General features: G+C 39.3%; 1 protein-coding gene across 2 annotated transcripts; it reads left to right on the top strand.

Annotated features, from left to right (window-relative positions):
• The first annotated feature begins 37 nt into the window (after positions 1–37).
• On the top strand, positions 38–9,270 carry igf3 (insulin-like growth factor 3). 2 transcript variants are annotated; one of them, XM_020051932.2, is made up of 4 exons: positions 38–1,135; positions 4,571–4,697; positions 7,008–7,195; positions 8,044–9,270. In XM_020051932.2, the coding sequence occupies exons 1-4, from the start codon at positions 1,082–1,084 to the stop codon at positions 8,152–8,154; spliced, it is 480 nt and encodes a 159-aa protein (XP_019907491.2). In that variant the 5' UTR covers positions 38–1,081; the 3' UTR covers positions 8,155–9,270. The 2 variants fall into 2 exon arrangements, with proteins under 2 accessions (XP_019907491.2, XP_010873911.2); XM_010875609.3 differs by having other exon boundaries at positions 4,571–4,709.
• The last annotated feature ends 6,728 nt before the right edge of the window (positions 9,271–15,998 follow it).

Below are 15,998 nucleotides of genomic sequence, written 5' to 3'. Positions count from 1 at the left end.
TATTTCCTAACAAGTGACATATCTTCAGAATGACACAGGCTATCTGTTTACCCTTTTTCCTAGACAGTATGCAGTAATGACGAAGGTACAGTACAGTGTTGTCAGTTTAGTATTTGTATGGCTGCCCACAAGCTATGAAGTCAATATTTCTGTCCCTGCAAACAATGTGTTATGTTGTGTCCCAGGTTGTCATTTGATGGTGGAGATTGGGATTTACAACACTAGTGGTATACTACAAAGGAGGTCCAATGAATTAATGAGCTTCGATAAACTTTCAGAAACCAGATTCTCTGCTTCAGTAAGTCAGCTCAATTTTGCTGTGTTTTTGGTTGATTCAACTTACCATGCCCCTCTAGTTTGTTTCAATTGTTTTTATTCCAGTACATTATGAGTTGGCAGGTTAACTGCTTAACATGCTAGCCTGCTTTCTATTATACCCCTCAGGAAGTGTTGTAACATTTCAAGAACCATGTTGATATGTGACAATCCTGAGATGCACAGTTTAAAGGCAGATAAAGAGGAACTTCCATATCCAAAATGATGGCAGTGAGGAATATAAATGAAAAGGAAATGTTATGAAAGCCTATTTCCTCTCTTTGTAACCCTGATTTGGCCCTTAAGGCCAGCACCTTCTATTGGACTTTTAATCAACTTAGGTAGGGCAGTTAGTGTTTCTTAAGTTCAGGTAGTACCTTTTCAAAGCATTTGAAACAGAGGAGAGCCAATTAACGAATAGTGTAAAATTGGTGTCTATAATAATCTAAATTATGCTGTACACTGGCCATCGTCATCCTATGGTACAATATTTGACAGCCTGTAATACCTTTTCTATTTCCCTTGTCCCAGATCCGTTGGTGCTTTTATTTGTCATGACAATAACAGATAGGGAGTTGGCATGACAGACATTGGTTATTGATGTGAACTCCAAATTCAGTGGAATGTGCCATTTCCCCTTCAGCCAGCAAGGCATTTTATGGAGGGAGGGAACTACTGAGCTCCAGGTCCTTCCCTCTTTTTGGTTGTTGGTATAAGAAGGCAGCCCCAAGGCCTTACTGCCTCTAAGCCTAAACAGACACTCAGGATGCACAGTAAACCCTCACTACGCCGGTCGTCTGCAAGTGGATGCACCCTGAAGGTATTTAAGTGAGACTGGAGAGAACTCTGCGCGTCTGTTTAATTTATCTAGGCATTTCTTTCTACTCTGAACTTTTATAGGAGATTGTGTTGAGATTATTTGCTGAGCATGCCTTTTTAGTCAAATACTCCAAGTGACGTTAATCTGTTTGGGAAACCAGCCCAAGGAAAGGTTTGGATTAAACTGCTATTCTCTGGTGACCAATGTGTTTTCACAGAAATTGAAAAAGGTTGAAGTTTCCCATTCTGCAGTGTGATATTTGTGCTCTTATGCGCAGTACCAAAATAATAGCATTTTGGAAACAGCTGTAAAAGTGCAGTCCACTGTCGTAGTTTGGGACACTTAATTGCACTCTGAATGCATTTCTTGCAAGTGGGAATCTACTGACACTGAAATGTGGTATTTTAGTTGCATGCATATCAAACTGCATGGTGACAGGTAAGGTTTAGCAGGATGATTCTGTGGTTGATATTTATGTGGAATGACATTTTCCCCCCATGCATTTGGAGGCTGAAGAGTTTGTATTTTTCTGAATGCCTTTCCATATTCAGAAATATTGTTCATTTAGCTTTTGTTGTTTTAAGAACTTGTGAAATCGTTTGGAGTGTTTTTTTTCTCCAGACCGTGACCTACTAGTCTTTGACCTTAATTTGCTTCTTTTTTTTTTTTACTAATACGTGAAATTGTTTTAAGATGGACATATCATTAAATTTTAGGACTAACTTTGTTGTGGCCAAAAATATTGGCACTCTTTCACGAAATAATGCAAGGTTTCTTCCTGAAATTCAAATATCTTTTGGTGTGTGTTTATTTAGTTTGCTGCTGAGCAAAACCAAAACAAAAAATGACTAATATGTCCAGGACACTATTATTGGCACTTTCTGGAAGTAGTTATAATTAAATACTAGATGTGGAAATATTAAAATTTAAAGCAGAGTATTTTGTCTTTAATTTGTAATTATAATGCCAGCACTATGAATATCACCAATTTAATCTGTGTAGAGAAAAGGATTTAGTCTCTTGTTTTGTGTCACTGTGCACTGCAATGAGCATGGAGAAAATATACCTAGAGAATTCTCTGTTGAGTTCAGACACAAGAATAAAGCATCGACAATCTCAGGGCTACACGTCACATTTATCGGAAATTGTTTGAATGGTGGAAAAAACAACTATCGGGGGCCACTCTGATTTAAGATGACCTTCAGACACAAGGTACTACGGTTTCAACTTGCACCTGTTGCCAAATCAATGATTGGGGCTTGTATTGCAGGAGACCCAGGGGGACCTACTGTTGAGAGAGACAGAGACATAAGAAATCCTGAGTGCAATTGGCTAAGACACAGCTGAACATGCCACCGTCCTTCTGGAAGAATATGTGAAAAGATGAGTCCTAGTTAGAGCTTCCTGGTAACGCACATCTCTATGTTTCGTTGCTTTTCTACGTCTAATACTGAGTGCCATGAACATATGCATGGCATCGAAGAAATAAAGAGAGAACCCAGGCATTTTGGAGCGCAGTGTCAAAGCCGGGCCTCTGTCGAGGTTCATGGCCCTTCCGGCAGGACAATGACCACAGGCACTTAAATAAACACTCATGAATGGTTCACGATAAAACTCTGGATGTGCAATGAGTCCAGATCCAAATGCTATTGAAAACCTGGAACAGGTGAGATCTGGAAACAGCAGCTGGGAGGCACCTTTCAAATCTTGGACAATTGAAATAGTTTGCACAGGGAGAGTGGGCCAAACTGAAGCTTGTTTAGTGGGAGACAATATAGAGGTACAGAAAGCTCTTCAATGGCTATAGGAAGCACTTGAACTCAGTTACTTTGGCCAAAGTTTGTATAAGATATAATACATGTTTTTAGGAAATGTTCCACAAAGGTGATGATCTAAATGCAATTAAAATACAGGGAAATTATGTTTCTCACTAATTCAATTGCTCCATTTTTATTTTACCTGGTAGTATTCTTTTCTGACCAAATTCTTGGCACCCCTAAGGATTCTCATCAATAAAATGTAATCAAACAAAGGTAATTCTGTAACATTCAGGTATTTGTAAGTACATCTTACAGTTTTAAAGAACTTAATCTTTAACCAAATGGAAAGGTAAAGATCTTTCAAATGAAAAAAAGTCAGATGGTTGTTGACCTTCATAAATGAGGTTTTATTATATTTTTTGCTGAAAACCAAGTAATAATCTGGTTGGTTTGAATCTTGAATTCTGCTTATGCTTGTGGAATATGTAAGCACTAATGCACGATAGGGTGTGGTATATGGCTGATATACTATGGCTATGAGTTGTTCTTTGGTGTGACGCATTACGTTGTTCAATCTACATAATGAATGTCATTATGACCTGGAGGCCCTTCACTCGGTTTTCCATTATCAGTCAATCTACCATCTTCTGCACCTCAACCGTCAACTAACCAGTGGCTTCATTCTGCTTTGGAACTGTGCACATTTTCATTGTAGACACTATTGACACTTTTTCTGTGTAAAAAATGTGTAGTGCTTCCTTATAATGTGTGAAAAAATGACAGAAGTAACAGAAGTGCAATGATGCGTCTCAGTTGTGTAGTATCAGATTTTCTACTTTCTACTGTATCTTTGTAGAGGGCAGAGTAGCCTTGCCAGGGCCAGAGGAATAGAAATGGCGTGGGAGGAAGTGGTTGTATCTCAAGGCTCCTATCATCCATGCTTCTATCGTAGTTGAATCATGATTCTGTATTTTGAAACTCATTGTACTAAAACAAGTATCAAGGTTAATGCGGGGTAACCTCTGTGCTCTTGGCTTGATAAGCCTTTTTAAACCATTGTGGTGTATTGGTTTTTAGTTGTTTTGACAGCGTTTGTGCATGCTTTTTGCCTACTTGAATTGCATTGGTTGAATAATATCTTAGTAAATATCTATAGAAAGTGATGAATTTACTTGCTTATCTACTTAAGTTATATGTTTTAGTCATTTTGTGGACACTTGTATCCAAAGTGACCTACAGGCGAAACCGACTTAAAAATCTGAGACTCAAACAAGACACCTTTTGGTGATTGGTCTAATGCTCTAAATTCTTGGCTATTTTTTTTTTTACCGGGAACATTGGATTCATTATACAATACCTAATATTCATACATTTCAGGTTTTATACCAGCATTCAGATACAGCTTTGCCCCAATTGTTGTGGTAATGTATGATCAAAGATGTGCCTTCAAAAACACCTAAAAGCACAAAAGGTGATTGTGAGCATGGTGTTGCTGGCAATGTATGTAAAGCATGTTATGTGAAATAAATGTGATATTAATAATGTAGCGGATAACATGTCATGTGATGTCAACTGATGTTGTTTATAATGTAGTGGCCGGTTGGACAAGACCGTTTGTGTCCAATCAGGTGAGTGGTGCTAGATGTTGATGACTAAAATGTATTCTCCGGTCTAGTGCTGCTGGAGCGCCTGTGTCCTGTACTCTATCCTGTGCCTGGCAGCTCAACCGGAGCATGCAGAGGCCAGAGCACGCTGTGGATCGGAACTTGTGGCCCACTTAGAGTTTGTTTGTGGAGACCGAGGTATTTATCGAGGTATGGGAACCCAGTTGTCGATCTTGTGTGTTGGTACTGGAGTCAGTTCTACAATTTGAGAACGGCCAGAATCCAAAGTCAGAGAGGGAACCCTTATAGGTTTTTAAGTCAAGGGGCTTTTTAATATACTGTACCTTATTTTGAATTTACAGTAATGGTGATATAATATGTGTCACAAAGCCCTAAGCAGGTATACGTTCTGTATAAGACTATGGAAAGGTGCTTAGCTGCAAATAAATCAACAGACATTTGTTGATGGGGCAGAGGGGTCCACTCCATCAGAACTGTCCAACTATAACCACCTTTGCCCTTATTCTATCAAGGCCACTTTCGCGGCCTGAAACCATGTTTTATTTCTCAAAAAGTGTTACAGAAAGATTTTTCCACCATAAGTGATTGTTACCGGCGTTATCATTATCACAGTTTGAATTAAAAAATGTTACAGAATATTTGTATTTTTATGTGATGGGAAAAGTGTGTGTGTGTGTATATATATATATATATATATATATATATATATATATATATATATATATATAGTGGGGAGAACAAGTATTTGATAACCTGCTAAATCGGCAGTGTTTCTCACTTACAAACCATGTAGAGGTCTGTAATTTTTATCATAGGTACACTTCAACTGCGAGAGACGGAATCTAAAACGAAAATCCAGAAAATCACATTGTATGATTTTAAGTAATTAATTAGCATTTTATTGCATGACATAAGTATTTGATACATCAGAAAAGCAGAACTTACTATTTGGTACAGAAACCTTTGTTTGCAATTACAGAGATCATACATTTCCTGTAGTTCTTGACCAGCTTTGCACACACTGCAGCAGGGATTTTGGCTCACTCCTCCACACAGACCTTCTCCAGATCCTTCAGGTTTCGGGGCTGTCGCTGGGCAATAAGGACTTTCAGCTCCCTCCAAAGAGTTTATATTGGGTTCAGGTCTGGAGACTGGTTAGGCCACTCCAGGACCTTGAGATGCTTCTTATGGAGCCACTCCTTAGTTGCCCTGACTGTGTGTTTCGGGTTGTTGTCATGTTGGAAGACCCAGCCACGACCCATCTTCAATGCTCTTACTGAGGGAAGGAGGTTGTTGGCCTAGATCTTGCGATACATGGCCCCATCCATCCTCCCCTCAATACGGTGCAGTTGTCCTGTCCCCTTTGCAGAAAAGCATCCCCAAAGAATGTTTTCACCTCCATGCTTCACGGTTGGGATGGTGTTCTTGGGGTTGTACTCATCCTTCTTCTTCCTCCAAACATGGCGAGTGAAGTTTAGACCAAAAACCTCTATTTTTGTCTAATCAGACCACATGACCATCTCCCATTCCTCCTCTGGATCATCCAGATGGTCTTTGGCAAACTTCAGACGGGCCTGGACATGCGCTGGCTTAAACAGGGGGACCTTGCGTGCGCTGCAGGATTTTAATCCATGACGGCGTAGTGTGTTACTAATGGTTTTCTTTGAGACTGTGGTCCCAGCTCTCTTCAGGTCATTGACGAGGTCCTGCCGTGTAGTTCTGGGCTGATCCCTCACCTTCCTCATGATCATTGTTGCCCCGCGAGGTGAGATCTTGCATGGAGCCCCAGACCGAGGGAGATTAACCATCATCTTGAACTTCTTCCATTTCCAAATATTGAGCCAACAGTTGTTGCCTTCTCACCAAGCTGCTTGCCTATTGTCCTGTAGCCCATCCCAGCCTTGTGCAAGTCTACAATTTTATCGCTGATGTCCTTACACAGCTTTCTGGTCTTGGCCATTGTGGAGAGGTTGGAGTCTGTTTGATTGAGTGTGTGGACAAGTGTCTTTTATACAGGTAATGAGTTCAAACAGGTGCAGTTAATACAGGTAATGAGTGGAGAACAGGAGGACTTCTTAAAGAAAAACTAACAGGTTTGTGAGAGCCGGAATTCTTACTGGTTGGTAGGTGATCAAATACTTATGTCATGCAATACAATGCTAATTAATTACTTAAAAGTATTACAATGTGATTTTCTGGATTTTTGTTTTAGATTCTGTCTCTCACAGTTGAAGTGTACCTATGGTAAAAATTACAGACCTATACATGCTTTGTAAGTAGGAAAACATTGCAAAATCGGCAGTGCATCAAATACTTGTTCTCCCCACTGTATGTGTGTGTGTGTGTGTATATAGGTATATTATTATTTTTTAATTTATTTTTATTCATTTTTACCGAACAGCAGTATGCTATTACTTAAACAGGTTGAGATGTAACTCTCTAAGACAGCATGGTGTTTCATGATCTTTTTTTCTTTTCTTGATATAGCACCGAACGGGCTTCGGTACAACCAAGGGAATAGTCCTCGTCTTAGAGGAAGTGGGACTAGGGTCAAAGGAAAGGGGATTGTGGAACAATGTTGCTTGAAGCCCTGTGACCTGCAGCATTTGGAAAGCTACTGCGCAAAGCCAAAGAGGAGCAGGCGACGTGCTCCTCTCACACCTCAGCAAGTTAAAGTAAGAAAACTCACTTCTTCAAGCTAAGTCAAACCCATAGAAATGTTAAGTCTAATTAATATTAAAGCTTTTGCTTATAATTGTTTTTTGGAAAAGCTGAACCGATCTACCAACTTACCTGCCCACCTATTTATCCATTCATTTATGCATCCAAACATTTATCCATCCATCCACCCATTCATCAATTTATTCATCCAATCATCAATCCACCCATGAATCCAATTACTCATCTACACATTTATCCAATTAGCCATCCACCCATTTTTTCATGAATCTGTTTATCCATTTATCATTCCATCAATTCATCCATTTATTATCCATTCACCCATTTATCTAATCATCCATTCACCCCTTTATCAATACGCCCATTTATCTAATCATAAAATTCACCCCTTTATCAATACACCCATTTATCTAATCATCCATTCACCCCTTTATCAATACACCCATTTATCTAATCATCCGTTCACCCCTTTATCCAGCCACCCATTTATCTAATCATCCGTTCACCCCTTTATCCAGCCACCCATTTATCTAATCATCCGTTCACCCCTTTATCCATCCACCCATTTATCTAATCATCCGTTCACCCCTTTATCCATCCACCCATTCATCTAATAATCCATTCACCCCTTTATCCATCCACCCATTCATCTAATAATCCATTCACACCTTTATCAATCCACCCATTCATCTAATAATCCGTTCACACCTTTATCAATCCACCAATTTCACCATCCACTCATTCATCCAGCACACCCATAAAGTTTAACAAACACGGACAAATCTCTATCCTCATGGAAAACCTGCAAACCTCTGTAATAAACTGTAAACTCTGTTGTTTGTAGGAGGAGCAATATAAGGCTGTTTTCCGGAAGAGAATAATGAATCTTGAGTCAAGTCAAGAAAGGCAAAATAATAGCAAGATGCATCATGAACACCGTAGAGACTTCATATAGTCAGTGCTGAGAGTGAAAAAGAGTGAAAACACCAAACAAGGACTCCTCTGAACTCAAGGAATCCATTTGCTTTTATTACTTATTTCTTTAGCCCTTACCAGGTAAGTTGAACAGTACAAACATCATGCCCTTTGATCTTTTTGAGACACCATCTCTTAAGAAAATGAGATGAACACTGAAAGTGCCATCATTTTGGTGAAAAAGTGGGCCAGTACACCCAATGCACTTTAAAAACAAAGAATTAAGACAATGATTTACAGTAGTTCTGTTTACCGTATGAGGTTTTCTATGTTCAACATTTATATTTTTGCTATGTAATACATCATTCACTGAGAGAATGTCCTGTATTTTGTCTTCAGTTGAATATAATGTAATGTACACTGGCTTCAAGTCTTCTTCTTGCATTCCGACAACAGCAATTATGTTAATACAATATAAATAAAAGTGGAAGTTTGTTTCAAAAACCTATTAATGTACAGTAGATTCCAAAAAAGTTATTATTTTGTATTCTTTGGTATTTACAAAAAATTCTGTTTTTAATGCAATCCAACCAATCAGTAACTGCAATTTTTTTGGGGAAAAATTAGAAATATCAGGTAATGTACGCTGTATGTATATAAGGACTACCATTATTTTCTTACTGTTATATATATATATATTTAATTATTTATTCAATTTTTTGATAACCTTTGTAAGAGTAGCAGCACAAGCACTGGACTCCGATCTAAATGACATGTGCTATTGATTGAATATGTGTATTTCATTTGCGTCTTATATTGCTTTACCTTTTCTTCTGTACGATATGTACTTCATGTACAGGCCTCTTCTGTTAATAGGGGCTCTGTTAATTAAAACTTTCATTGCAGTATATATCCAGTTTTGTTCATTAACTCACAGAAAAGTCTTCTATTAACACCTACAACTACTACTTGTTTATCCCTCCTCACGAGTACACTTTAACTTTTCAGAGTTAGAATCGTGTTGGTATAAGAGTATTATTAAGCAAATACATTTTGTAAACTGTGCTATGGCATGTTTACATTACTCCCTGCCTTGGTATTGCTGCTACTGTACTGTACAGTAAATACTGTTAGTGTTTACTGTTGGCATGCCTCATGCTAGGATAATGTTTATGAAACAAGACTGTGAATATATTTTCTAAAGTTTGACATTAAATCTGCTTTGAACCAATTTGACTTAAGTCAAATGTAAACCATTATGCTGCTATATATTTGAATGTGTCCAATTTGTTTAAAAACTAGGCTTTTTGGTTTATCCAATGTGTGCCACCACTGACTAGCTATTTATGCATTTTAAATTTTATTCAATTTGTCTTATATTTTCTAAATATAACTTGTCTAAATGTGGTTGCATTGGCTAACACTTCACAAGTTGTACAAGCTTATCTGAAAGCTGCATAGCGCAGTAAAGTGTATTTTAGTGCAAGCCTGCAACCAAAAAAGGTGGGACGCAGCATAAAATGTAAAGAAAAACAGAATGCAATGATGTGCAAATCATTTAAACCCTTTATTCAATAAGAAATTTTACAAAGACAACATAACAAATGTTGAAATTGAGAAATGTTGTTGTTTCTTGAAAAATATATGCCCACTTTGAATTTGATGCCAGCTGTACGTTTCTAAAAAGTTGGGACAGATGTAACAAAAGACTGGAAAAGTTGTGTAATGCTAAAGAAACTAAACCTGTTGGAATATCACACAACTAATTAGGTTAATCAGCAACAAGTCAGTAACATGATTGGGTATAAAAAGAGAAGTCTTTCAGAAGTAAAAATTGGGAAGGGTTCACAGCTCTGTGAAAGACTGAATAGGCAAATAGTTTAACAATTTAAGAATAACTTTCCTCAACGTAAAATTGAGAAGAGTTTGGGGATCTCATCATCTATGGTACGTAATATCATTAAAAGATTCGGAGAATCTGGAGAAATCTCTGTATTCAAGGAACAAGACTGAAAACCAATATTGGATGGCTATGATCTTCAGGCCCTCAGGCGTCACTGCATTAAAAACAGACATGATTCTGTAGTGGACATCACTGCATGGGCTCAGGAACACTTCCGACAACCACTGTCTGTGGACATAGTATGTCGCTGCATCCACAAATGCAGGTTAAAAATCTGTCATGCAACAAAGAAATCTGTCATGCAACAGAAATGTTGTCGCCTTCTCTGGGCCCAAGCTCATTTAAGATGGATTGAGGCGAAGTGGAAAACTGTCCTGTGGTCTGACAAATAAAGAGAAGGAACATCCGACTTCTAATCTGTGCCCAAAAGCCAGCATCTGTGATGGTATGGGGGTATATTAGTGAGTATGGCATGGGTAACTTGCACATTTAATGCTGAACAATATATACAGCAACATATATACAACAACATATATAGAACAACATATTGGAGCAACATATGCTGCTATACAGACAATGTATTTTTCAAGGAAGGCCTTGCTTATTTCAGCATAACAATGCCAAACTACATTTTGCACGTATTACTACAGCATGGCTACTTAGTGAAAGAGTCCGGGGGCTATTGGCCTGCCTGCAATCCAGACCTGTCACCCATTAAAAATATTTGCCGCATTTTGAAATGAAAAATATGACAAACAAGGCCCCTTACTGTTGAGCAGCTGAAATCCTATATCAAGAAAGAATGGAAAACATTTCAATTTTAAAACTACAGCAATTGGTCTACTCCGGTCTCAAACGCTTTTGTGAAAAGAAGACGTGACGCAACACAATGGTAAACATGCCCAGTCCCAACTTGTTGCTGGCATCAAATTCAAAATGGGCATTTGTATTTTTCATTTGATATGTTGTCTTTCTACATTTTCAATTAAGTGTGGGGATAACTTATTTGCATATCGTTGAATCCTGTTTTTATTATCATTTTACGCAGTGATACTTTTATGACACAGGGCTGTACAAAAAAGAGAGACTAATGGTTCAAGTTATTATAATTGGCTTCATTTATTCAAATGTATGCACATTTATATTAAATATGTTCATAATTTTTATTTGGAAATGTGAAAGTAAGTTTATTTGGTGTCTGTCTTAAACAGTTCATTCAAAAGAGGTTGTGTCATATTGACATCTCTTTGATATAGGATACACTCTCTAAGTTTACTTAATTTGGATTTTGCTGTTAAATCACTTGATCCTGATTTAGTAAAATGGCCATTCATGTTTGCAATCCTAAAGAAATGTAACACTGGATGCAAGTTCATAAAATGAATGCCACTTCCACAGAGGAGCGCCAACTTCTTAGCTCTGGACATCAAGCCTCTTGCTCACACATGAAATCATAAAATGTCTCCATATGCCATTTAATGGGGTCTCCTTAGGGTTAGTACTTGATAATGTTAAGTTGCTTACATTATACTGAGCATACACCCAGGTTATTTGCACACTAGTGTCTGCTCTAGCCTTGTGGGGGTGCTAAGTAAAATCTGATTTGGGGCCCCTCTTTTCTAGTGGTTGGGGGCTCACCAGCGGCCCTGCACACAACCCCCCAGCTGCAAAAACATGTTTGCTTGGTCTTTCAGCCTGTTAGTTTCCAAAGGCCCAGACTGATGAAGGCCACCATGGCAGAAGAACTGTTTTAAACAGACATTGTTTCTATCAATATATCACACATGGTAACTGACACAATATCATTCGAAATATCAAACATGGTACCATTGTAAGCCTATGCCATATTCATTACATCCCATGCCGTTTCTTTGCAACCACATATGACTTTACCTATTGTAAGGATTTATTCATGCTACGTGTTGTATTATGTACACTCATTCTAATATTGTGTAACATGTACAATGTTCCCTTGGAAAAAATATATTTCTATATAATGCTGGTGTTCGGAGCTGATTGGGAATCTCTGTGCTGGAATCGGAGGTTATATGGAGGACCAATACCTCCATATAGAAAAGATCAGTGAGTACAGTTAATCATGTTAGCAATATTCATGGTATCAACTTATCTCAAACTAATGTTACTAAATAGCCCTACCACTCTCACACCTGATTCAAATGTTGCCCTACAATATACACACTTGATTCAAATGTTACCCTACAATATACACACTTGACACCTTGGGGTCCCCAGGACCAGCCTTGGGAAACGCCATCGTAGGGTAAGAGTTGAGTACCCCGGTTTTAGAACGTGGGATGATGATTTAATGATTTCTTTAGATCAGTGTACACTTCTGCCTGTTTTTGGTTCTCAGGCGGTGGTCAACTTCCGTTATGAGTGCAAGGACAGTGAAGCTAATTTTCTCTTTGAATTTGAGATTTTAAGAGATAAAGATACTTTTTTTGCATGATATTGATAGGATTTTATTGCATTATTGTCAGGGCTGGAGGACAACAGGAAATTCTGCCCAAACATGTTTCACAATAAAGGGAAGAAATAAACAACTGCAGGTGCAGGCATTTTATCATAAATTGATCACATTAGGAGCACTGAAACATGGCCATAAGATGAACTACTATCGGTTGAATCAACCTGCACAGCTTATCTTAATTGCAACCATCATTGGCCACTCTGAAACCAACATAGATATTAGGTTTATGTCATAGACCTTACGGCAAACAACATTTGTCAAGATAACATTGCCCTCTGGTGGGTGTTATCACCAGTTCAATGTAATCTCGGGTTAGTACAGTGTTTAAGAAATCCATCTGTAAACCACAGATCGCACGTAGGTCCCACTTCTACAGGTCCCACTTCTTTGTTACTTGTTCAGTTGAACAAGCACTCTTCAGTTCAGCTGTTAAGCATCCCGTTGAGAAATTCTTGTTTTACTTAATAACTGTGATTATCACATTTCACATTGTCCTCAATGCAAACATAGTGTAATATTGACTGAATTTGCCACAAAAATACTGAGCCGGTCCAAACCAGACATCACTACTTTTGTTAGTTTTCAGCAGCCCTGTACAGTATCTTCTTTCCTGGAGATTGAAGTGGTCTTTTTAATTTAGCGACACAGTAACAGCTGCTCAGAAATTGATAACCGCCAGAGTAGAAATAAGGTTTCCCTGTGCCTGCCTGCGTCATTAAACCAGTCCAGATAGGGCTGTTCACTCCCTTCGGCTATGGTCTCTGATAATGCCTGCACTTGTTTGAACCTAATGGCCAGGAATGAACCGGTATGAACCCGGATTCCCAGGGTGAAAACAGGAAGAAAAAGTAAGCACTGTCACTGTTAGACAGCTGCACAGTGGTGACTCTCGCTTTATAACATTTTGCACATGAATTAGAATTTTGCCAAATCTAAAATCTGATGATCGAGTGACTAAGCATATAACATTATGAAATATACAACACCAACTCAGACCAATTCTAGATTTTGAAGTCATGCAACAAAATCTCATTTAGTTAAAAAATTATAATAATCCTGGAACAGGGAGCACCTTGCAGGGACACTTGGTGTGTGGGTCCTTGGGCGCTTGCCCCATGGCCTCTGTGCTTCTCTGCTTCTGTGTAGAACACATACAGTTTATTTTTAAGCAGTTCACAGTTTTTCAGCCCCATTTCACCTTGCATTGGTATCAGAAGTCTGATGGCATTATGGTGAGGTTTGTGTCTGGTAAATTAAAATGAAAAATGATTTATGTAATTGTTACTGAGAATGTTTTTGCTGCATTATTAGCTTACTTGCTATTTTTTGTGTCCTGAAATTTTAGAAGACCAAAAACAATAGTATTAACAATATAATGTTGGACATTATTCTTTAGAGTGATATATTGTAACTGAAAATTTTTATACCTTTGCCCTTCTCTAACTTTGGGCTTGTTATAAACCAAACTTCACTTTGATAGTGACAAATTGAGTATGTTTTGAAAAAAGGGAAAAGAGCAGGGTGGCCAATACAATAAAAATACCACTTAAATCTTGTCATTAAGTAAATTAAATGAAGAAATTAATGGAACACAGTATCATCACATCCATCCATCCATCCATCATCTTATCCGGGGCCGGGTCGCGGGGGCAGCAGTCTAAGCAGGGATGCCCAGACTTCCCTCTCCCCAGACACTTCCTCTAGCTCTTCCGGGGGGACACCGAGGCGTTCCCAGGCCAGCCGGGAGACATAGTCCCTCCAGCGTGTCCTAGGTCTTCCCCGGGGTCTCCTCCCGGTGGGACGGGACCGGAACACCTTCCCAGTATCATCACAGTATAACCCAATTCAATTAAGCTTCAGGGAAATCAATCTGGCCAATTAAGAAGCGTAAGCGATTGTGAATCAATGTCACCTGTTTTGGTGCAAATGAAAGTGACAACAGGTGTACTGAAGAGGTAACAGCAAGATAACCCTAAAAAAGTAATGGTTTTGCAGGTGGTGGCCACAGACAATTGCTCTCTCCTTATCCTTCCTGACTCATTCATCTCTAGTTTTGTTTCCTTGTCACTACTGGTAGCATGAGGCGGTACCTGCAGCCCATTCAGGTTGCACAGGTAGTCCAGCTCCTCCAGGATGGCACATCCATACTGTTGCAAGAAGGTTTGCTGTGTTTCTCAGTACAGTCTCAAGAGCATGGAGGAGATACCAAGAGACGAGCCGTTACATGAGGAGAGCTGGACAGGGCCGTAGAAGGGATTCAACCCGGTAGGAGGACCGGTATCTGCTCCTTTGTGTAAGGAGGAACAGGAGGAGCACTGCCAGAGCCCTACAAAATGACCTCCAGCGGGTTACTGGTGTGCATGTTTCTGACCAAACTGTCAGGAATAGACTCCACGAGGGTGGCATGAGGGGCCGATGTCCTCTACTGGGACCTGTGCTCACAGCCCAGCACTCTGCAGCTCAATTGTCATTCGCCAGAGAACACCAGAATTGGCAGGTCCATCAATGGCGCACCCTGTTCTCATCAAATTGAGCTCTTGTGACAGACGTGAAAGAGTCTGGAGATGCTGTGGGGAATGTTACCTGCAACATCATCCTGCATGACTGGTTTGGAGGTGGGTCAGTGATGGTCTGGGGAGGCATATCCTTGGAGGGTCGCACAGACCTCCACGTGCTAGCCAACAGTACCCTGACTGCTGTTGGGTACCGGGATGCAAACCTCAGATCCATCGTCAGACCTTATGCTGGTGCAGTGGGCCCTGGGTTCCTCCTGATGTAGGACAATGCATGGCCTCATGTGGCCAGAGTGTATAGGCAGTTCCTGTATGATGAAGGCATTAATGCCATTGACTGGCCCTCACGTTCCCCAGACCTGAATCCAATTGAGAACCTCTGAGACATTATGTATTGGTGCATCCGACACCGCCAAGTAGCACCACAGACTGTCCTGGAGCTCACTGATTCCCTGATCCAGGTCTGGGAGGAGATCCCCCAGGACACCATCCACCGTCTCATCAGGAGCATGCCCAGACGTTGTCATGAGTGCATACAGGCACATGGGGGCCATACACACACTACTGAGTCACATTATGAGTTGCCGTGATTAAAATCACACCTGTGATTTCAATTGTTTACTTTGATTTAAGGTGTGAGTTTGAATCCAGCCCTCAATCGTTTGGTGATTTTGGTTTCCATAGACCGTTTTTACATCATTTTGTTCTCAAGGAATTACACAAAGTACAGTAAAGATTTTGATCTTTAATATATTTTGTTCATCGAGATCTGATGTGTGATTTTAGTGTTCCCTTAATTTATTTGAGCAGTGTATTATTTTCTTGAAAAGAATTGTGTAGTAAAAAGAGCTCTACATTTTATATTGTATTTTTAACCAGCAAGTATCAAGAAAATAACACAGATAAAAACATTTGAAAGTTCTTGTACAACACAAAGGAAAAATGTTTTTTAATGCATTGAACCTTGATTTTTTCCA

The sequence above is a fragment of the Esox lucius genome, chromosome 12 (genome assembly GCF_011004845.1).
Source record: "Esox lucius isolate fEsoLuc1 chromosome 12, fEsoLuc1.pri, whole genome shotgun sequence".
NCBI classification, from domain to species: domain Eukaryota; kingdom Metazoa; phylum Chordata; class Actinopteri; order Esociformes; family Esocidae; genus Esox; species Esox lucius.
The sequence above is the reverse complement of the archived record's forward strand: the minus strand, read 5'-3'. Positions and strand labels throughout refer to the sequence as shown.